A 23780-nucleotide genomic window follows, 5' to 3' on the forward strand; every position below is an offset into this window, starting at 1 on the left:
TAAATAATCCCAGGTTTTAACTTTCTGCTTAAATATGATGATTCAGGTTATTCAAAGTTACAATTATTCAAACCATTGTAAGAACATGGGGACAATCTATCCCTCATTTAAGCAGAAATGAGAAAAAAAATGCTTACCTTTTATGGTTAAATTTTCAAGTCCACATTCAAACATTATCCAACCCCATTTTTCTTGGCTGGGACCTATTCGAGTTACATCTGGAACAGCTTGTTGATCAGTTTCATCCACAAAAGTAAACTCATCCAACTCTTCAAGAGTAAATAAAACTTTGGACTTCTCAAAAGGAATAGCAGTGATAGCACAGGTACCAATATCTATTATCAAAGGAGAATACAACCATTTTTAAAGACAGAGAAGTTTGTATTAAAAAAAAAAAAACAGGAAAGTAAACACTTGGCACAGTATCTGTCTTAAAAGATATTTTAATACTCTGTCAAAAAGAAAGGTAAATAGGGCAATCAATTTCTAAAATAATGCCTAATATCCTACAACTTAAAAAGTACCAGAATCACACTGAAATAAAAGGCAGAAAAAAAAAACAATTATATAATTAAGAAATAATTGCTCAGAGGCAGAATGAATTAATGTCTGAAAGATTATAGGGTACTCTAAAAATCTGAAGTAAAAATAGCTTCTGAATAATTCAGCTTCATGGTAAACTATTTTTATTTTTTATTTTATTTTATTTATTTTATTTTTTTAATTTAATTTTATTTATTTATTCATGAAAGACACACACACAGAGAGAGAGAGAGAGAGAGAGAGAGAGAGAGAGAGAGGGGCAGAGACACAGGCAGAGGGAGAAGCAGGCTCCATGCAGGCAGTCTGATGGGACTCAATCCTGGGACTCTTGTATCATGCCCTGAGCCGAAGGCAGGCACTAAACCACCGAGCCACCCAGGGATCCCGGTAAACTATTTTTAAATACGTTTTCATCATCTTACAAAATAAAAAATTATTTTAATTAATTACCCAGCCATAGGAAAAAATTAGAAATTAGTAAAACTATAGCTTTTACTACATGATTACTTTATGCTAATACATTTTATATAATTACAATTCATAACAGACACTGCCATAATTCTACCACTTACAATATGCAATATGAAAACTAACATCCTACATGTCTGGCAAAGGTTTATATTTTATTTATTTTTTTCATTTCTTTCTCTGATTACACTTAATAAACACAGAAAAAAAATGTTTTTTAAAATGTCAATTTACTACCCGGAGATAATTTGTTTATATTCAAATTAAATTTCCTTCTAGCTTTTTAGAAGATTATTTTACAAACAACACAGCTTTGGTTCCCATATTTCAAGTAACAGTAAACCATAATTTCCTGAGGGCATTTAAAATTCTTCAAAGATATTATTTTAATAGTTATATAATACTCCATCATGTGAAAATATTATATTTCACCTTTATGATTAGAAAATCTTCCCAATCAGAGACTAAATATTCACTTACATTTTTCTATGATTTTCTCACTATTTTTTTATATTTGCCTTCAATGAATTTATTCTGATGTATGATATAAGTTTAAATTTGATTTAAAATTTTTGACTAGGTAATACACTGGTATAGATCAAACATCCAAAATGTGTGAAAGGATATATACAAAGAAAACTGACACCACACCCAGGAATCCACTTCCTCTCCTTATAGGTAACAAACATCATTAGATTGAGAATCCTTCCACAGATATCTTATGAACATATAAGCAAAGTCAATTACATTTTTTCCCTGAGTTTTTATACAATGTTTTGTCTTTGATGACTTTTTTTCTGCAATAGTGTGCCTTTCAAAATTCTATTTAGTTACTTAACCCTCTGTACAACATCCAAGTGCAAACTGGTTACCAGTGCAAACTACAGAGCTAAGTCTTTTTATATTCAAGCCACTGCATTTTTAAAAAATATTTTATTTATTCATGAGAGACACAGAGAGACAGAGACAACACAGGCAGAAAGAAAAGCAGGCTCCATGCAGGCAGCCCGATGTGGGACTCGAGCCAGAACTCCAGGATCACGCCCTGGGCTGAAGGGAGGCACTAAACCACTGAGCCACCCAAGTGTCCCAAGCCACTGCATTTTTATACCAGCTTTAGGATGATAGATCTCAGGTAGCTATGAAAAGTCTCTTTATTTGGAATCCTTAGGCCAAATGTTTTGCTCTCACACAAAAGGATGGTGAAATTAACTTTGAGAAATCCACAGCAGTTACACAAACTCAGAATACAGACAAAAATCATGGAACCTGGGGGATTCCTGGGTGACTCGGCAATTTAGCATCTGCCTTCAACCCAGGACGTGATCCTGGAGACCTGGGATCGAGTCCCACATCGGGCTCCCTGCATGGAGCCTGCTTCTCCTTCTGCCTGTGTCTCTGCCTCTCTCCCTCTCTCTCTCTCTGTGTGTCTCTTATGAATAAATAAATAAAATCTTTAAAAAAAAAAAAAAAAGAAGCAGCATAGAACCTTCAGAGCCTATGAAATACAATGAGCAAATTCAAGCTAATCATTTGTTCATTCAGGATTGGTCACATGTCCCACATGTAGATTTTAGCATAGCAATCATCTCATAAGACTAATGAGCTCAATGTTTTCTAGACTGAATTTCTAACAATCTGAGATCATTTAAGCTTCTACATGCAGTTAATTATGTCAAAAATACTAAAAGGATTTGTGACATTTCTAGTTTTCTCTTTCACCTCACTGTAAGAGGCATAGCCAGGTCTATAGTTCTCATTGCTACTATATTTTACAGACTTGACTATCTGCTTTTGATACTGCAATTCATTCTTTTTAATAAGTTGTACCAACAGAATGATTTTAAAAAGAAAGACGATAAAGATCATACTCTATTGTCTATAATGAGCAAGCAGATACCATGAAGAAAACAGGGGACAGAAGCAGTTCCTAATTTCAGGCACACCACTTACTTTCCTACGAAAGTTTACTTGATTCTCATAGAACATGAATAAATAGTTAAATATCATGTGTTCAATAAATGCAGAGATATCTTTCTCTTATAAAATACTCAAATTGTATTAATATTCCAAAAAGAAAAACGTTCCCTTTTGCAAAGGGATTTTGCAAAATCCTCTTACATTTATACATGTCAAAGAAAAAACGATTTGTTATAGAATCCTACCTGTTGTATCGAGACCCCTTAGTTGCCCATGAACTCGATGAATATTTAACTTGGCTGCAATTTCTTTGCCTTTTTCTGCTCCAGCATTTGATCGGAGAGATCCAGATGACTGAGGCTGCATCTTAGTGGCATGGACATACCTATCAAAATTTGATGTTCTACCGGGTTCTGTATTGTTTGAACTCTCCTCAACCACACCTCTTTATGGAAAAAGAAAAAGAAAAAAAAAAAAAAAAGAAAGAAAAAGAAAAAAAAAACCCATGATGGCTAACATTTAAGTAATACAGTTCATTAAACCATTTAATAAGTAGTTTTTAAAAATTCCACTATTTTAATTAAACCAATATTAATAACAAATTCTTCAGTGTTTATTGAAAAATAGTATGAGTAAAAACAGTACAAACTTTTAAAAACCTACTTTGCTAATTTTTTTAAAGATTTTATTTCTTTAATTGACATATATATAGAGAGAGCACAAGCAGGGGGAGTGGCAGGTAGAGGGAGAGGGAGAGGCAGGCTCCCTGCTAACCAAGGAGCCTGATGTGCTGCTTGATCCCAGGACCCTTGGATAATGACCTGAGCTGAAGGCAGATGCTTAACTGACTGAGCCACCCAGGAGCATCCCCTACTTTGCTAATCTATAGTGGTATTTGAAATTCCAATATCAATTTTGAATTTTAACATTAGAATTTTCAGAAATGTATTAAAATGGTTATGGTTTGCTTTTACATCCAATAAGAAAACTATGGTTTCAATTAATACAATCTTTCTTTACCTGTTCATACGAACTTGCGTAGCAATTCTGTCAAAACACAAAGCTACTAGAGAAACATGAGTCACACTTTTACTAGGAGCTGTACTTGGAGATTCTTCCACGGAGGCTTGTAACAAACATAAGTTTACCTAACACACAAAATGTCACAAATTTCAGGGATAAAGTGAAACATTATCACTTAAACATAAGATACTCAAGAAAATTAAAAACTACTGTTAAGAATGGTATATCTAAAAAAAAAAAAAAAAAAAGAATGGTATATCTATGTGTCTGAGAGTAATGAAGATAAAGCATATGAACACAGACTCATAAAGTAATCATAATTCAATTGTTATTGGATGGATGTGGAATATTTTAGTAAATACTCCCCAATATTACACTTAAGTAAACTATATTATATTAATTTTTATATTAGATCATTAAAGAAACAAGATATATTTTTTGATATGATAATCTATGCTATCACCATTCAGTTTAAAACATAAAGGATAAAAACCACCAAAATGTTCTCCTCTTACAGGAAAATATTTTAAAATATTAAATTGTTACCTTTGGTATGCTAACATTAGCCTGCAGACCTTTAATTGTTACATTATCTTGCTTCGTTATAAGATTTGTCTGTGCTTGTCCTTGGTTAGTTGTTCCTATAGTAGCATGCTCAGTTTTTGTTCCTCTAACATCTTGTTTGGAAGATAGCTGAAGAGATTAAAGTAGAATTGTTATTTCACAGAATTTTCATAATTTCTACATCATCCACAATAGCAACTGGCTTATTCACTCTGTTCCTTTATGCACATCTATATGCCAGCTGCAATCCAGTTTAGGCCCCATACTCTTAAAGTCCAAACCCCAAAAAGCTAGGAAAAATACTGGCAGCTTCAGAGCTGAAAGAAATGATATAAAATAAAGTGAAACCAGTCTATAGAGAAACAGACAGAAAAAAAATGGCAATAGGTATTATTTTAGAATCACTAATGTATTTATTTGAGAGCATTTATGGGATTTGATAACTGGCTCCTTGTTGACTGGGAATATTTTCAAATTTCTTTTGATGTGTACTCCTCTACCCTAACTGCCTATATATGTTTTGAATAACTGGATCATTAAAAATAGTCTCACTTAACCTTGCCTCTAAAGGGTCTCTAGCCCAAATATGACCCAGATAAATTTGAAAGTCATATGGACAATCACCAGAAGAGCACCAGGATATGACTGTTAAGAAACTGGCTCCATAGCTAGAAATACAGTATAAGTAGATTATCACACACCAGGAGATGATGACTTGATTCACTGAGGTGAGCAAAAATAATCTCAAAAAATTAAGATATAAATTATCACAGAGAAAAGTCAAAATAACATGCAGTCTTACTTTCTTAGAAAATGAATGTATCAGCCTGAAGAATGCTCATTCACTTAGTTCTTTAGGAAAGGCTTACAATTAAGCTACTTCCAAAATAAAAGAAAAAATAAAGCTACAAATTTAATAAATATTTTATTGCTATTTAATCCATAGTATAGTTATACATAGTAACTCTTAAGGACCCAACAACATATAAAGACTATTTAGAAATGTCCATGTATTCTAATTTAAATGGCTAATAAAATTTTAATACATTCAATTTCCCTCAAGTTCAGATAGCATATACACATGAAGAGTATTCAATTTGCTATACTCATTGAATTAAAAAGTTCTTACATTTTCTGAGAAGGTAGTCTTGCTATTTTGGACAGCCTCCCTGAGGACTTTGGCATGGAGATCATCTACAATTGCAGCTGGATGACGTGTACTAGCACTATGAACCATTGCTTCAATATACCTGAGGCAAGAAAAATAGTAAATGAAAAACTTAAATATCACTTAATACTATGGTCTAGGTTATCTAAACTGTTCCATTATGTTCCATTCTATATTTCATTCCATGGTAGTTTTGTCTCTCTTAATAGACTATAAGCTCCTTGCAGGGGAGAGAAATCTATTACTTCCCCTTTATTTCTTCATTAAGAGATAGCAGTAAGAATGCCAAACATAGTAATTAGTTCCTGGGTGTTCAAACATTTTAAGCTCATCAGCCAATGCAAAAAATGGAAAATATAATGCAATATAACTATTACAATATTGCAATACAATTATTTATGCTGAAAAAGCAACAAATGATAACAGACCTTTCTGAACATATGTTCATCTTTCCTCAACCAAATTTGCCATCAACATTCTTTTTGAATACATATAACATATACTAATCATATCACATATACTTATTTTATAAAATAGTAGTTAAAAATTATATTTTTCAACAAAATTAGTACCTGTCTAAAGCTTCAGCCACCAGAGGAGTCAGAACAATATCAACAGTCCCTTTTACTTCAACTATGGCTGTGGTCCTGGTCTGAGAGACTGGCTGATCCAGGGTCCACTCTTCTGTCAATGTTTCATCATCTGTGTTATCAACACCTTTTTTTTCCAGAGGAGTATATGGTGTACTATACAATTTAATAAGCAAAATACATGTTAAAAAGACCATCAAAAAGAATAGAAGTTAGAGGTTCCTTAAGATGAATGACCACTTAAATGTACATTTATTTAAACTAAAAATTTTGTGGAATTGAACTAGATATTTTATGTCCCAAATGCTTTGCAGAGACAAGTAGGGTACAAAAATGCAAACTGATCAAAGATGGTTAATAGATCAAGTAAGAAAAAAATGTTGATATATTTACCTGATGGGCCTTTTCCAAAATATGAAAACTACAATACTGAATTCTTATTATTTCCTAATTTTGATATGCCAAGTTTGCATAGCTTGCATAGCATGTCTAACAGAAATGCTAGTAACTGCTTATAAATGTTGGCAAGCCATTGTTGATCACCAATCAACAGAGTTGATTTTTTTACAGTAATGAATTTTTAAAAAATGTTCCACAACTAATCTTTTTTTTCTTTCATTTTTCCAAGGCCCTGGACAATTCCTGACCCATCATGGTCAATGAAATGTCATTTGTAAGAATGAATTAATAAAAATGAGAAGCTATAAAAAAAATGAAATAAGATAAAATGCAAGGCCAATTATTTATTGTTTATAAGAAATGCACTTTAGGTATAAATACCACAAATAGTTTGAAAGTAAAAAAATAATAATAATAATGGAAAAAGATACTCCATGAATACATATGTATCACTAAGCCTAAGAAACTGGAGGTGGCTGGATTAATATCAAAGTTGGCTTAAAGAACAGAATTACTACAGGACCTAAGGAAGAAACTGTTGTAATGATAAAAGGATATAAGCAGACATAACAGTGTACAAAATCTACTATGAGTCTCAAAATGCATTAAAAAACTGATTTAAAAGAATATTAAAAAGAACTGAAGGCAGAAATATATAAATCAACAAATAAATTAACAACTTTAGTTAGGCTTAACTACTTTCCCAGCAACCGATAAAAATATGAACAAACCAGTACGTTTATAGAATAAACACCATCCACCAACTCCTCCATGTGTAGAATACTACTCCATCCAACAACCACAGAAAACACTTTTCTTTGTACTGCTTGTTGGAACACTCACCAATACAGACTATAAGCTGGGGTACAAAACAAGTATCAACAAAATGTAAAGATCGAAATCAAAAAGAACATATAATATGATTACAAAATGAAATTAGAAATTAAAAACAAAGTGATATCTTTTGAAATTCTGAAATATGCAGAAATTAACCATTGCGTTTCTAAATAAACCATAGTTTCAAGAATTAAATTATAAGGGAAAATTTTTAAATAAATAAATAAAGTTTATAGTCAAGTAAATAATGGTTATTTCTCAGAATAAACTCTACACATCTAATAACCAAGAAAGACTTAAAAATATTAAACTTAATATTAATAACTTAAACTTCAAAATATGTAATCTCTACTTACTTCGAAGTTGATCCTGAAAGTTGCATTCCTCTGTCTAGTAAAGAATTAGCTGTGAGTCCCTGTTTGATAACCTAAAATAATAAAATATTACTCACATTTTAGAATTTTAATGTTAATTGTTCTCTTATTTTATGCTATCAAATGGTATTTGTGAGTATCCAGATTACCTTGTTAATATGACTTTGTATGTACAATAAAAATATTTAACAGACAGTAGGTACCTGGGTGGCTCAATTGGCTGATCACCAAACTCTTGGTTTCAGCTCAGATCATGATCTCAGGATCGTGAGATCAAGTCAGGCTCTGGACTCAGCATGGAGTCTGCTTGGGATTCTTGCTCTCCCTGTCTGCCCCTCCACCCATTTGCACTCTCTCTCTCTCTCTCTCTAAGAAATAAATCTTTAAAATATACTTAATAGACAAATGAGAAAATCGTATAAAATAGGCATTTCATTGTCTGATTATCCAGACAAATGACGGGGCAGAGCAGGGAGGATTCTACAGTGAAGGTAAAAGACTATTCAACTAAGGCTTAAAAATAAATGCTACAAATGTCTTTCCTCCAGAATTCCTTATCAAACTGAGCTTTTCTTAAACTAATTTTAGAATCGTCTCCTGGCACAATCCACTTTTAAATGGGAAAGAATCCCCCAGAAACATTAAGTTATAGGAAAAACTAACTTGTATATCCATAAAAGATAACAAATCAAATAATGTGTGTGATTATTCATACTAAATAATCCTTTTAGATGCTAGTCAGTTATTCAGATTTAATAGAGAAAAGTAACTTTCTTACCACCTATATTCTATTTTGAAATCATCTAAAGATAGGAATTCCTTCCTTGACTTATTTACCTCAGAAATTTGACTGACTAATCAAACTAGAAAATTTATGGAAAATACTAAAATAGTTCTAACCTCTTAGGTACAATTCTGTATTAGAAGTACTATTGAGTTTTATACTGGAAAATTCATATGCTAGCATATTTTCACATGGAATAGAGAACATTTTGAAATTGTATGGGCACTTTATCTTGGGCAAGAATTGGCACAACCTTAAAACCAAAACTCTGGGGGTACTGAGTGGCTCAGTCAGTTAAGTGTCTGCCTTTGGCTCAGGTCATGATCTTGGGGTCTTGGGATTGAGGCCCGTGTGGGCTACCCCCTTGGCAGGAAGTCTGCTTGTCCCTCTCTCTCTGTCCCTCCCCCTGCTCATGCTCTCTCTGCCTGCCTCTCTCAAATATATAAATAAAATCTTTAAAAAAACCTACCAAACCAAAACTTTGTTACTAATGTTTCTTCATTCAACACACATTGCTCAGTGTGTGTGTGTGTGTGTGTGTATATATATATATATATATATATATATATATACATATATATATATATATACATTCCAACTCCATTTATCACACTTCCAGCCCTATTATCTCTTATACAGATTGATGCAGCAGCTTCCTGAGTAATCATCCCACTTCTTCTGCTTTATGAGAATTCAATTCTATTCAGTAGCCAAAGTACACGAGATCACATTTCCTTAAAGCTCTCACAAGTTTCCTAATGAAATTTCAATGAAATTATAACTACTGATACCATGGTCTATAAGTCCTTAATGATCTGGTCCTTGTTTGAGTCTCTACTCTCAAAATGAGCAGTCTCCCTGCTAACTTACCGTCTTATGTGCAGACTTCTTTCCCACTTTAGAATTTTAGCAAGGCTCATGCCTATGCCTAAGTCTTCCCATCATCAATTCCTTCTCATAATTTAAATTTCAGTTTAAATATTACCTCCTCAGATAGACCTTTCATGTCAATACAATATATATAGCTCCACCTCCCATTATTCTCTATCCCAGCATCTTTGGATTATCTTCTTAAGTAAGACTCTTCTCAACTTGTAATCATATACTTACCTGTTTATCTATTAACTGTCTCCCACATCTAAACTCTAAGTCCTATGTCCATTTTCCTTATTACTGTATAAAAATGCCTGACACACAGTATATAATAAATATCTGAATTAAGAATGAATAAACATTTAGACATTTTACATATGTGTGTGTTTATGTAATATATACCACATAAGATTCCTAAACAGTTAATCAGTTCCATAACATTTTACCTGTTTAATTTTGTTCTTAAAATCATAAAAAATTCTCTCATAAATGTATAATTTCATAAAATAGTTTTCATATTGGCTATTATCCCTCAATTTATTTTGAAGTATTTTTAGTTTTCCTTTAAGAAGCTATTTACAGGGCAGCCTGGGTAGCTCAATGGTTTAGTGCCATCTTTAGCCCAGGGCGTGATCCTGGGGGCCCGGGGTCAAGTCCCATGTTGGGCTTCCTATATGGAGCCTGCTTCTCCCTCTGCCTGTGTCTCTGCCTCTCTCTCTCTCTGTCTCCCATGAATAAATAAATAAAATCTTTTTAAAAAAAGAAGCTATTTACAGAAGTCATTAGAAAAGGACAAACAGGGATCCCCGGGTGGCACAGTGGTTTGGCGCTTGCCTTTGGCCCAGGGCGCGATCCTGGAGACCCGGGATCGAATCCCACATCAGGCTCCCGGTGCATGGAGCCTGCTTCTCCCTCTGCCTATGTCTCTGCCTCTCTCTCTCTCTCTCTGTGACTATCATAAATAAATAAAAATTAAAAAAAATTTAAAAAAAAATAAAAGAAAAGGACAAACATTATATGGTTTCACTCAAACATGGAGTATAAAAAATAGTGAAAGGGATTAAAGGGGAAAGGAGAAAAAATGAGTGAGAAAAATCAGAGAGGGTGACAGAACATGAGAGACTCCTAATTCTGGGAAACGAACAGGGGGTAGTGGAAGGGGAGGTGGGTAGGGGGATGGGGTGACTGGGTGATGGGCATTGAGGAGAGCACTGAACAGGATGAGCACTGGGTGTTATACTATATGTTGGCAAATCGAACTCCAATAAAAAATATACAAAAAAAAGGATAATAATCATTCCTGCTAAATTATAAGATCCCAAGTGTCCAGTGCATGGGATTTGCACAGCAGCAGTTACAGATTAATAGTAGAAAGAATACCAGCTATTAAAATCAGTTCCAAAAATTTCTTAAGACAAAAATTTGAATTCAGACTTGATCCTAATCTTAGCATGATGTAGACAGAGACTATATGTTAATTGATTAACATTGTGACAATCAAGTTGAGAAGCTTAGACTTATAATACTCATCAATAACTCTGAGATTTATTGTCATACTTGAAGCCATGACTTCAGAAGTTCTTTCAGAGAGTAGTTAAAATAACCGATAATGTTGGAAACATCTGAAAAATTGATTTATCTAAGTAAACATATCAGCAGAAACTAATGATTTGGCTTATACCTTAAAAGTTGGAACAGAAAGCTGTTCAAATGATGATGAACTTTCTTCACTGGTTGGAGTATCCAGATCGAGGGGACGATGCAGTGAGGACTTAGAAGTTCTTTTGTTAGTAGGGTGCTTCACTGACCAATTAATTACCTGGAACTGAGTAAGATAAGTCTGATAACAATTCATCACAGGTTGTTGAGAAGTAATCTGTTCACTCTCTACTGTTTTCTCAACCTCTACAACATATGGATGTTCTATAATGTCATCTTCTCCACCTAGTGCAGAAACAAATGAAGCCTGAGAAGGATGAGTTTTGAATGGCAGAGTTCGGGGATCCTGAATGCTTTCTGCATGGCCAGTAAGTGGTCCTTCCACACTGTGATATATGGAACCTCTACTGTAGTCAATCTGTTGTGTTTGCTTTTTCTTCTTTTTTCTACCTGGGTAAGTTCCAGGGCCTTCATCACTGCTAATAGGCTCAAATTCTTCAGCTGCAGAAAAGTAGGCTTCACTATCAGCCATCGACATGCTGGAATCCATTGATCGATATTGATGAAATGAATTGGAGTCTGCTGATGGTGTGTATGGAAATGAACCAAAACTCCTTCTCTGCTTTGGTGAGTCTAGTACATTTTCATCACTTCGGGAGACATCACTACTAAACTGGACTCCAACTGTAACAGGCTGTTTGTCCCCATAAAAAGCAGCAGTAAGGCTTTTAGTACTCCCAAGTCGAGTGGAACATACAGAGGCTTGTCGTTTCAAGGGAGATCTCAGAGGAGACTGACCTACTGATTTTTCCTGAGTATTAGGAGACACGGGGCTGTTTCCTGAAATTTCTGGAGGCATACTAAAATGCAAAGCAAAGCTATTACCATTTACTGTACATCACATAATTTAAGTGTAAATACAAGTACTTATAAAATCTTTTTAGTAATTTTAATCATTTACTTTACAAATAAAGGAAAATCTAAAATTTTACAATGAGATATCCATACAAAGTAGCAAAGCAGCACAATGTGTTCATATCCCATGTAGATCAAAAAAAAACTGAGGCAGCTTACAATATAATAAAAACTTAACCCCAAAGTATAATCTTCTATCCATAATTCATGGACACTAATGCATTTATGACTATTTTTTATATCCTTTAAAAGTGTGTCCAACAAAATATACCAGGTCTTCAATTAAATGAGAGGGATGAAGGAGACGAAGAAGTTATAGTTAACCCCACTATCACTACCTTCAGCAACTGATGCCAGTGCCATTTACTGAGGCAGAACAAGTTGAGCATGAGAGGTACAAGGTCATTTTTTATAGGTTGAGTTTGAGGTTTCCATGAAACATACAAGTAGAAATATCAAAAGGTAGCTGAGCCCACAGGCACAGAAGTTATGGCTGGGGCTTTACATTTAAAAGATGTTGGCTACAGATCATAATTAAAGGCAAACCATTATTGAAATTGTCTAAGGAAGAGTGAGTGGAGATAAAGGTACAGAGCAGAGTCCTTAGCATTCATAAGATTTATGAATCTCCAATCACTCATAGAATGAGTGGAGATAAAGGTACAGAGCAGAGTCCTTAGCATTCATAAGATTTAACAAATGGCGGGCTGTGAAAAGAAGAAAAAGAAGAAATGGAGAGAAAAATGGAAGACATGGAAATATGAAATAAATAACAAGAAATAGGGCAGCCTGGGTGGCTCAGCGGTTTGGCGCCTGCCTTCAGCCTAGGGCCTGATCCTGGAGACCCAGAATCGAGTACCACATCGAGCTCCCTGCATGGAGCCTACTTCTCCCTCTGCCTGTGTCTCTGCCTCTCTCTCTCTCTCTCTCTCTCTCTCTGTGTGTGTCTCTCACGAATAAAATCTTTAAAAAAAAAATAAAAAGGAAATAAGAAATAGCCAAGGAGGATGGAGGAAAATCTGAAATTTTCATATCTGTGGGATGACAAGAAATATTAATTTTCACTATATTTTTCTGCATTTTCCTATTTCTGGAATGAATACATGTATTAATTTTGTAATTAGCAAGACAGCAAACAGACATTTAAAAATATGTTCAGAGGAGAAAAGAATTTTCTATAGTGGTTGAGTTGGGAGGAAAAAAGTTTTTCTTGCCAAAATTTTAAGTAATTATAATTTTATCATAATTTCTAATCTAATCTAGTTTCTAACTCTAATTGAATACTGACCTTACTTGGACGTCATCTCTTTTTGCACTATGCAAGAACTCTTTTTGAACCACATGGTCATCAGCAACAGAAGAGGGACTTTCCTTTTCTCCAGCCAATAAAGGCTGTGCAGCACTAGAACTACTATTCTCTTCTGAGGAAGAGGATGAGCTATGAGATCTTAATGGTACTTGAAGACTAAGGTGCTGAGTTTTTCTTTCTACTTCTATTCCCACTGGTTTGTTTTCCCATTCTTTTCTCTTTATGCCATTAACATTACCTGAATAAATAAACAAAAATGCAGGTTATATGAACATAATAATTTCAAAAGCAATTTATGAAAAATAAGAGCATTTAATCCATTTCCCTGTTTTCATAAATATAACCATTTTTTAAAAGCACAAGTGTCCAATTTCACATAGCAATATACTAAACACTACAGAAAGATATCCACATTAAGTGTGGATCCAGAGTCCATAAACAGTGATTTTTTTCTTATTCTTTTAAACTTTATTTGAAAATTTTCAAACTTAAAGAAAACTTTAAAGAATACAAAATCATCAAATATCTCTTACTCAGAATTACCTATTTTAAACATTTTGCCATATTTGCTCTAATACATATAATATATATATAAAACTTTTCAAACTGAGAGTAATTTGCAGACATAGCAACCTTTTACCCTAGACAGTTTAATGCTTATTTCTGAGGAATAATACATAATCACTATATATAACTACCAACTTGATAAATGTAATATTTATACAATACTGTTATCTAATCTACCATGTGCTTTCCAATTTTCTCAATTGACCCAATGATGTTCCTTAAAGCACCTCTGCCCTTTCCAGGGCAAGATTCAATCTAGGATCATATATTACTGCATTCAGTTGTCATGTATTCTTTAGTGTGGAGCATTTCCTCAGCCTTTTATAAGAGCCCTGTGATGTGTTACATAAATTGGGGGCGGAGGGAATGAAGAGAGAGTCCTAAACTGCTTAGATCAAAAAAAAAAACCAAAAACCTCCTGCCCAGTTTTCTCCAGCCATCCCTGTGTTACCCAAGAAAAAGGAACCTGCTAGTAGAAGAAAACACCTCTCCATGCAGAATACAGTTCTATATGGAATTTAAGGTGTAAGAAGACTTAAGAACTTACAATAAGTAATATTATTCACTTCCACTACCACAAATGAAAAAATCAACAATAAATGTCTAAAGAAAAATGGATTTAATTTACTTCTAAGTGGTAGGAAACTAGTGGTCACTGACCTGCCAAGGAAGTCCAAGTTCTTCCATGTGCCCTCCTTGATTCTATCCTAACACTGCACATCTATACTTGGCTCCTGGGAACCTCAACAATCAGAAATCAGATACTTACATAGGGGTTAATTCTAGAGCAAACTTATAGTGATTTGTGAATTACAGCTAACTCCTGAAAGAATCAACAGGAGATACAACCTCTATTGTACATTATAAGAGTTATAATGAGCTTTGCCTTATTCAGTTAGAGAATTTGCTTTTTTCCCTCTTTAATAAGGGGGAAATTCCCTGTAGATTTTCTTCCTCTCCTTTGTGATGGTTAAACTTTGATCTGCAGATCAGAAAATCAAGCAGTGTTTATAATTAGTGTCAGCTATAGTATGGTAGAAAGAACACTGAAATGGCTTTGATGGCCCTGATTCTAGTTTCTGCTTAGCCATTTGATTTTGTGCAACTCCGTCTCACTGATGAGCCTCACTTTCTTCACTACAAACACAAAAAATACAGAACACATATGGTAGCTTGAAAATTAAAGGAGGAAATGCCTGTGAAAAACTTTAAAAACAATTATTATTCAAACGTAAGAAATTAATATTGTAAGAAAAATGATCAATTTTATTTAGCATTTTTCCTATCTTTAAATGTCAAGAAGTTTTGATGTTTGCAGATTTTATAGGATAATCTACTCTTATTCTAGATAAAACTGCTGAAGTCAAACAACCTTAAATGAGATGTACATACTTATATATTAATATTTAGTGAAAAATCATTAAAGCAAGAATTTGGTATATGTAGTCCAGCTCTTTCTCCTAAGAGCTCCTTATCCATGGCAAATCAATGAACTTTTAAAGTTAAAACTACTACTTTCCTCCCTCTTTGTCTACTGACAAAAGACAGTGCTATTAATGTTTTTTAATAGATCCAGGGAAAAAGGCTTGATATTGGTAAAATATCAAGAGTTTTCTACATTTCACTTCTTGAGAGCATGACAACTTAAGCAGTAAATACCGCACTTAATTGTAGGAACACACAACTAAAAAACCCAAAGGAAAATCCATTTCTGAAGTCTTCAGAGAAAAAACACTAGATAAATCTAAATCTAATAAATTTAAAGCCACCATTTACTGCTCATACCACACTTATGTATTTGCAATGTTATCCTACAGGGTCTAAGGAAAGGCCACATTTCTCTTCTAGACATGTTCCATTTTAGTGAATATCTTGCAAAATAGTTGGTAATATGAGGACCAATAGTATAAACTACTACTGATAAGTTTTCCTATAAAAGAAAACTGGTAAAATAACTGCTACTTTGAAGCACAGCTATTCTTAAGTAAATCTCTAGAAGCTGAGGTCTAGGAGAAAAGGGATATATAAAGAAATACTTGGAATAAGCTTGGCTAGGAAAATCAACAATGTCAACAATAGATCTGAAGGGTAGACCTATTTTTTGCCTTGTGGAACCATAACTCACTAGTCTTCTCTGGCTTTAGATAAATCACCTGCAAAACAAAGGGAGATTATACTGAATCCTACCTACAAGACTGCTCAAAAAATTGAGTTGAACAAAATCACACCAAACTTCTCTAAGAATGGCATAAGGATAAAGATTAAAAAGATTAGCACAAGTAACAAAACAACACATTACCATCTACAATTTTGGGAATTTCTTTAGTAATAATCCATTCTCCAGGCTGTAGCAGAGACTGTCCATAATACATATCAGACTCTGCACTCGTGCTTGAAAATGCAGAACTACTGGAAGGTGTCAACTCTTCAAGTTTGAAGAAATCTAGGCCAGTTACCGTGCCACCAAAGAATCTGCAGCCCCCAAGACAACCACACTTGTTCCTACACCTCTTATTCTTCAGAGTATCATCTGGCCACAAAAACCACAACCTAAATAGAACCCAAAACAAAACAACAACAAAAACTCATTAAGAAATAAACTTTTTGGCAGATAATTAATGAAAAATAAGTTAATTGTTAATATTTTTAAAAGACAAGGTAAATACAAACATAGAATTTTTTTTTTTTTTTTACTGTGGAATGTCTTTTTAAACATTTTGTCTTTCTAAAATAAATAAATAAATAAACTTTTAAAAAGGGGCACCTGGGTGACTCCGTGGTTGAGCATCTGCCTTTGGTGCAGATCATGATCCCAGGGTCCTGGGATCAAGTCCCTTATCAGGCTCCCTATGGGAATTCTGCTTCTCCCTTTGCCTATGTCTCTGCCTCTCTCTGTGTGTCTCTCATGAATGAATGAATGAATAAAAACTATTTTGTCTTAAAAAAAATAGTCTCACCAAGATGAAAGGAAAATAAGTAGGAACAGAGAGAGAGATATACCATATATTAAAAAAAAGAAGTAGAAGAAATATAAAGATCAGACATTTAAATCCAATTTTAAAATAGTAGTAAATATTCTCAAAAGGACTAAAAATTTTAAATATTAATGTAAAAAATGGACAAACCTATCTGATACAGATTATACTAAATAGATAATTTATAATCTTTAGCATTTCAGACCATATTTCACATGGAAAATTCACCAAAATACTATAAATGTGGGGCAAATAAGAAATTATTTCTCAATAAAACCAAAATAATGCATTCTATATTTTAGAGAGAAAGACTAATAGTTTTATAGTAAGAACTCCAACTGAAGTATTAAGACAATAGGAGAAAGTGTGTGTAAAATTCTTTAGGTTCTGTGAGTAATCCATACAAAAGCCTGTCAGTATTGTAACTCTCTTCCTTTCTTAAAAAAATAATATATAATACAAATATGGGAGATATATATTTACTTCTCTTTAAATAATAAAATCACCTCATCCTAACAGTCTACTTTTCTAAGTACTTTCACATGCATTATCTCATTGGATTCTTGGGGCCCTCACAGGAAGACAGAATTGGTATTATCATTTTCATTTTATATTCACTCATTTATATTTCTTGAGCATATTTATCTGTGCCTAGTATTGTGTTAGGTGAAACTGACACGGTCTTATCCAGATGAAGTACAAAGGCAAAGACAAGCCACAAACAAAATATCCAATCATAAATTATACTGAGTGCTATTTGGTAAAGAAAATAAAACAAAGAAACAAAAAACCAAGGTGTTTTGACAAGGAAAAAGGAATCTTTCAAAAAGATTTCAGATGTGAAAGATGAGACAAAATATATCAAGATAGAAGTGGAACATCAGTCTAGAGGACAGAAGGAAAAGTATGTGAGAAAGATTTAGGATTAGCGAGAATTTGACATATTACTTCATCTAAATGTTATCAAATTCAAATCACTTCTCTATTTTAAAGTATTAAGATTCAGTCACTCAGCAAACTATTTTAATCACTATCAAAATAAAAGATCTTACGTATTCTACACACTTTTTTACCTCATTTGTATAGCAAAAAGCTTAGCAAAATGCATGGATTTGCATTCATCTAGACATGGGTTCAAATTCCAGCTGTGCCACTTCATAACAACTCTAGGACCCTGGACAAGTTAGTTAACATTTCTGAGCCTCAGTTTCCTCAACTCTAAAATTATGGTCTGATACACCTAATAAGACTATTTTAAAGACTGAATGATATAACATATGTAAAGCAACTGATATAAAATCTGGAATTGGGCAGCCCCGGTGGCACAGCGGTTTGGCGCCACCTGCAGCCTGGGGTGTGATCCTGGAGACCCGGGATAGAGTCCCACATCAGGCTCCCTGCATGGAGCCTGCTTCCCCCTCTGCCTGTGTCTCTGCTTCTCTCTCTGTCTATGAATAAATAAATAAAATCTTTAAAAAATAATAATAAAATAAAATATGAAATATAGGAATTGCATAACAAATGTAAGCTTCCCTTCCCCATCCTTATTACAATCCAATGCTCTAGTTCTAGCTTGCATTAGAATCACCTGGAAGGCTTATTGTACTATGCAGAGCAGAGCTGCAGCTATCCCCAGAGTGTCTGACTGAGGTCTAGTAAGGCTTGGTCATGAAAATTTCTAAGAAGTTCCAAGGAGACACTTGTGGTGGTGGTTTGGGAACCATACTTTTCAATAACACTAATCTAAAGAAACTAATGACCTGTATGTTCAGTAACTTTTCCAATTACATCAAAAAAGAATATACATAGGCCCCAAAACTCCTGGGAATCCAACATGCACAAAGGCAACCAAAGCTGAAAGTCAATGAGTTACTATGTTAGGAGAAGCAACTCCCAATATGCCCCAAACATCTCTACCTGTTCTTGCTGGCTATGTCAAGAATGCAAAGTCCTGACCAGGCCATTGCTCAGGATTGTGCTGGCAGCAAACAACCTAAAGAGGTAAGGTACTGTCTCACCCTAGAAAAAAGTAGGTTTGCCTCCACTTACGTAGAATCCCTAAGTTCGATATTCCTCTTCTATAATGCATTCCACTATGTGTAGTCATATACCATGGGCCTTTTGTGTCACCTCCAAAGGATTCATTGATGGGGTACCAGATACAGCAAATAAAAATAAATTTTACCTATGCAACATATGAGACAATATGACACACTTATACTAAAAAGTTATTTCTTGTTTATCTGAAATTCAGATTTCATTAGGCATCCTATATTTCATCTGGCAACCCTACTGGGAGGGCACAGGGAACCAATGCAAACACTCAAGACTCTGGTTAGTGCTTTGGTTGTAATAGAGTCCTTTGTGTCTGACCAGGAGTTTTGTGTTTTCTGCCAGCACCCATGAAATTGCGGCAGGCTAACTTGTTAGCTTGCAGGTAGGATAAAATCCCACTCTTCATAATTATTAACCAAGCCAATCTCAATGGTTGGATTTATTTGAACACTTAGAACTTGAAATGTGGTGCCACCTCCTTAGCTTCATCAGCACCTTGTTCTACCATCTGGCCTAATTAGACACAGGTACTTTCTTCATAGTAACTGGCTTCCTGAGCAATAACTAACAAAGAAACTAAAGTTTTAAAAAATATTATTCTCCATTCATGAGCTTCCATACTCAGATTTACAAGATGTCAGGATCTTAAAGTAACTTAAAAAATACATGTAATCTCAATAAAAACCTCAAAAAATTTTAAAACTAGAATAATAGTTCTTTTGGGAAATTAATAGATTAAAATACCTAAACGGTGCAATGGAAAAATAAATGTGTATTATGTATAAATTTTTACCTCTGCATTTGAATACATATTCACAAAAAAACTATTTACACCTGGATTGGAGTAATACAAATATACCATATAAAATCCAGATAGCGGGGCACCTGGGTGGTTCAGTTGGTTAAGCATCCAACTCTTTATTTCAGCTCAGTTCTCATGAACTTAGGGGTCATGAGACTGAGCTCTACTTCAGGCTCTGTACTGAGCCTGCTAAAGATTCTCTCTTTACTTCTGCCCCTGCACGTGTATGCATGCATGTACTCTCTCATTCTTGCTCTCTCTAAAACAAAACAAAACAACCCCCACCCCGAAACAGAGTTTATGTTAATACAACAAAAAGGAATAGAAAAAGAAAAAGAAATAATAGATGCCATGTGATTACTAGCAAAAGAAATATTTTCTCAAATTAGTACAAGAAATCACAAAGGTTAAAAACTGACATGTTTGGATATACAATATTAAAGTTCATATGTAAGATTTAAAAAATTTAAAAATGAAACAAATTGCAAAATATTAGCAACAGGGACTGCTAAAAGGATGGTAATTTATAAAGAACTCTTAAAAATTGGTAAGAAAACATCAATATGCCAATAAGTAAATATACGTAGAATAACAATATGCAGTTCACAAATGAGGAAATAAAAACCAGTAAGTACATGAAAAAAGTCTTAATTTCAGATATAAAGAAGTGCAAAATAAAACAGAGATATCACCTTACAGTTATAATAAAACACAAAAAGCAGCAAAGATGCGGTGAGACAAAAAAAAAAAAAAAAGCCACTGAGAATATAAGTGAAATAATCTTCCTGAGAATTTCAGAATGCCTATCAAAAGGCTCAGTTTTTAGCACAGTCACATTCTCTTCTAAGGAAACTATTTAAAGGGAATTTAAAGAACATGTGGGAAAAGATTTTATGTACAAAAAATGTTCCTCTTACTATTATTTACAATGACAAATTTTGAAACACTAGCTATGTATTTAATATAATGAGGGCAATTGCTAAATAAAGCACAATATATCTTTTTGATGGTATATCTTTTGTTTGAAAGGAAATTTACAAAATTTTTTATCATATGGGGGCAGGTGCTTAGGATACACATAGTTTTTCTTTTGTTTTTTTTTTAGATTTTATTTATTCATGTGAGAGACAGAGAGAGAGGCAGAGACACAAGCAGAGGGAGAAGCAGGCTCCATGCAAGGAGCCCAACACAGGACTCGATCCCAGGTCTCCAGGATCACACCCTGGGCTGAAGGCGGCACTAAACCGCTGAGCCACGTGGGCTGCCCAGGATATACGTTTAACACAAACATGCAGAATTCTAAAATATAAATACAGGATGATTTCAAGTATAAGAAAGATACATTAAGGGGGATCCCTGGGTGGCTCAGCGGTTTAGCGACTGCCTTTGGCCCAGGGTGTGATCCTGGAGTCCCGGGATCGAGTCCCACGTCAGGCTCCCGGCATGGAGCCTGCTTCTCCCTCCTCCTGTGTCTCTGCCTCTCTCTCTCTATGTCTATCATAAATAAATAAATCTTTAAAAAAAAAAAAAAAGAAAGATACATTAAAAATAAGGGGAACAAATATGACAAATTCAGTGTGGTACGGTTATGGTAATTCTTTTCCTGTATTTTATCATTGTTTTCTCTATTTTTAAAATAAATTCATACTAATTTTATATGGGGGAGATGGAGATGGAAAAAGTTATACTGTCTTTTTAAATGGACATGATTCAGTAAGAGGCTCTGGCACTTTTTAAACCGCAGATCTAATTATTTCTTAATGACCCTTTCTTAAAGACTAGATCCTAGATCCCCTTAGTCTCCCTGCAGTTGTAAGAGCCCGCAAAAGGAAGAGTTTTGTAGAGTGCACGGTGATAGCAATGATGTTTTCTAGGAATGATGAATTGGAAGTGCATAACTGTGGTGAGAGAGAAAGGAGGTAGTGCTCTATGAAATGTGGAGAACAAGTAATTTAAACTCATTTCATTGCTAATACACATAGTATAGGCTTAGAAACACATTAAAAAACAATTTCCATCAACCACACCATTACCAGAAATGAGATATACAATGTATTTACTTAAATATCAGGTTCTGATACATTCACTGAGGTGTACCCAGCACAATAATATTTGGTCTTTATGTAAAATGTTCTTATTCTATTCCTAATAGTAGAATTATAAGATAATTTTTGTCTGAACTCGGGACTATTAACTTCCTCAAATTTCACTTACCTCTTAGTTCTGGCATCATGAGTTTCTAAGAAATGTCTTTGAGCCTCATGTTTAGAATGATGGTCAGCAGCTAATGCAATATCAACAGTAATGAGTCCTAAATTGGCTGACCCAGCTTCAAGCCAATAGGCCCTCCGGAGTAATGCAGGCTGAAGTCCAACTCTGGAATTATTTAATTGTTCAATGTACTGCCTCACTTGAAAATCCTGAATTGCAGCACTTATACCTTCCCCAACAGACTGATTGTGGAGATTACAGTTTGCAACTCGAATTGCACCCATCTAAATTGAATGAAGAAAATGAAATAAAACTGTAGTTTCTGTATTCTTAAGAAACTTTGAATAAACTATAGAGTAGATATTTATCTCAAATTGCATGAAAGACAGAAGGAAAAAGAGAAAAAAGGGAAATAGATATGATAAATGCAACAGAATAAAGTGGACATTCAATTAAAAAAATATGATAAAAAGAAAAGAATACAAGTCTAAAGGAAAACGAGAGGAGGAGGAAGGAAACGTCAGTAGTAAATAATAAAACCATAGACTCTTAACAAGATTTAATTTTAAGCAATAACCCATAAAGCAGAAGTGGCAAACAAATGCTTTCCAGAGCCAGGCAGGAGATAAATGTATAAAACCTAAAGGCATTCAAAATTGAATCTTTTAAAAACACTACCAATTTAATCCCTGCCATAAAAGCAACCTCCAAGTTTACATCCTTGCCATAAAGCAAAGTTATAATAATTCAGTCAGAGTAAAACAGTAGTGAAAGTATTAAGAAACAGACTGAAAGAAAATATGGACAAGCCAAAAACAGAAAGCTATCCCTGGAATTCTGTAGTATTTTGTGAGATGGCAAACTATAAATGTGTGTTCTATCTCAAGAAATGGAGGTTTTGAGGTATGTGGGTGCTCAGTCAGTTAAGAGACTGACTCTTGATTTCAGCTCAGGTCATGATCTCAGGGTTGTGAGATAGAGCCCCCATGTTGGGCTACACACTTAGTGAGGAGTCTGCCTCTCTCTCACTGTCCCTCTGCCCAACCCTCAGTTCATGCTCTCTCTCAAATAAATAAATAAATCTTAAAAAAGAAAACAAAATGGAAGTTTGGTTTAATAGAAGGGAAAAAGAACTACACTGACCAAGAAACAGACAAAAGTGTACCTTTAGATTTGTAGCACAGCCATGCTCCACAATATAAATATCTGCTCCATCTACTGCTAAACGAGTCATAGTATATTTCAAATCATCTGAAGTTGGACAAGGTCCAGGAATACAACTCAACTAAAAAGAAAAAGAACTGAATATTTAATTTTTCACCATCACATCACCATTTTGATACTCACATCTATTCATTTAAATAAAATTTTGGTTACACATGTATTTTTAAAAACCAGTCAATTAAACCTCATTTTTTTGTAATGATAAATGAAATCATCAGTAACTAAAGTCTTACTAATTAGAAACTAATCATAAGTAAGTCTGTACCATTTTCATTCAAAAGGGACAAGAATATAACTTGTTACTAAACTCACAAAGAATAGTCAAAGTAAACTGATAGGTGAACAGTGTCACAGGATTGTAAGAACTATGTAGGAGTTTAAAGTTTTAAGATTTTCTTATGCTCTACACTACACACACACACACTTGTTTTTATAAATATATCAGTTGTAAATTTTATTATGACATCTAAGACTATCCACAAAAATGTAATATTGTTTTACTCCTAAGACAGATTTGGAC

General features: G+C 34.0%; 1 protein-coding gene across 16 annotated transcripts in view; it reads right to left on the minus strand.

Moving 5' to 3' along the window:
- BLTP1 (bridge-like lipid transfer protein family member 1) overlaps window positions 1-23780 on the minus strand; it is a 213236-nt gene that overhangs the window by 103931 nt on the left and 85525 nt on the right. For all 16 annotated transcript variants that reach the window (XM_072755305.1, XM_072755320.1, XM_072755318.1 and 13 more), the window contains exons 25-36: window positions 23202-23321; window positions 22040-22320; window positions 16293-16543; window positions 13406-13664; window positions 11225-12062; window positions 7869-7939; window positions 6259-6432; window positions 5648-5768; window positions 4501-4647; window positions 3952-4079; window positions 3177-3376; window positions 138-335 (exon numbers count right to left, since the gene is read on the minus strand). In XM_072755305.1, the coding sequence (XP_072611406.1) occupies window positions 138-335; window positions 3177-3376; window positions 3952-4079; window positions 4501-4647; window positions 5648-5768; window positions 6259-6432; window positions 7869-7939; window positions 11225-12062; window positions 13406-13664; window positions 16293-16543; window positions 22040-22320; window positions 23202-23321 (2788 nt within the window). The remainder of the gene's footprint in view (window positions 1-137; window positions 336-3176; window positions 3377-3951; window positions 4080-4500; window positions 4648-5647; window positions 5769-6258; window positions 6433-7868; window positions 7940-11224; window positions 12063-13405; window positions 13665-16292; window positions 16544-22039; window positions 22321-23201; window positions 23322-23780) is intronic.

This window comes from Vulpes vulpes, chromosome 4 (assembly GCF_048418805.1).
Source record: "Vulpes vulpes isolate BD-2025 chromosome 4, VulVul3, whole genome shotgun sequence".
Taxonomy (NCBI): Eukaryota; Metazoa; Chordata; class Mammalia; order Carnivora; family Canidae; genus Vulpes; species Vulpes vulpes.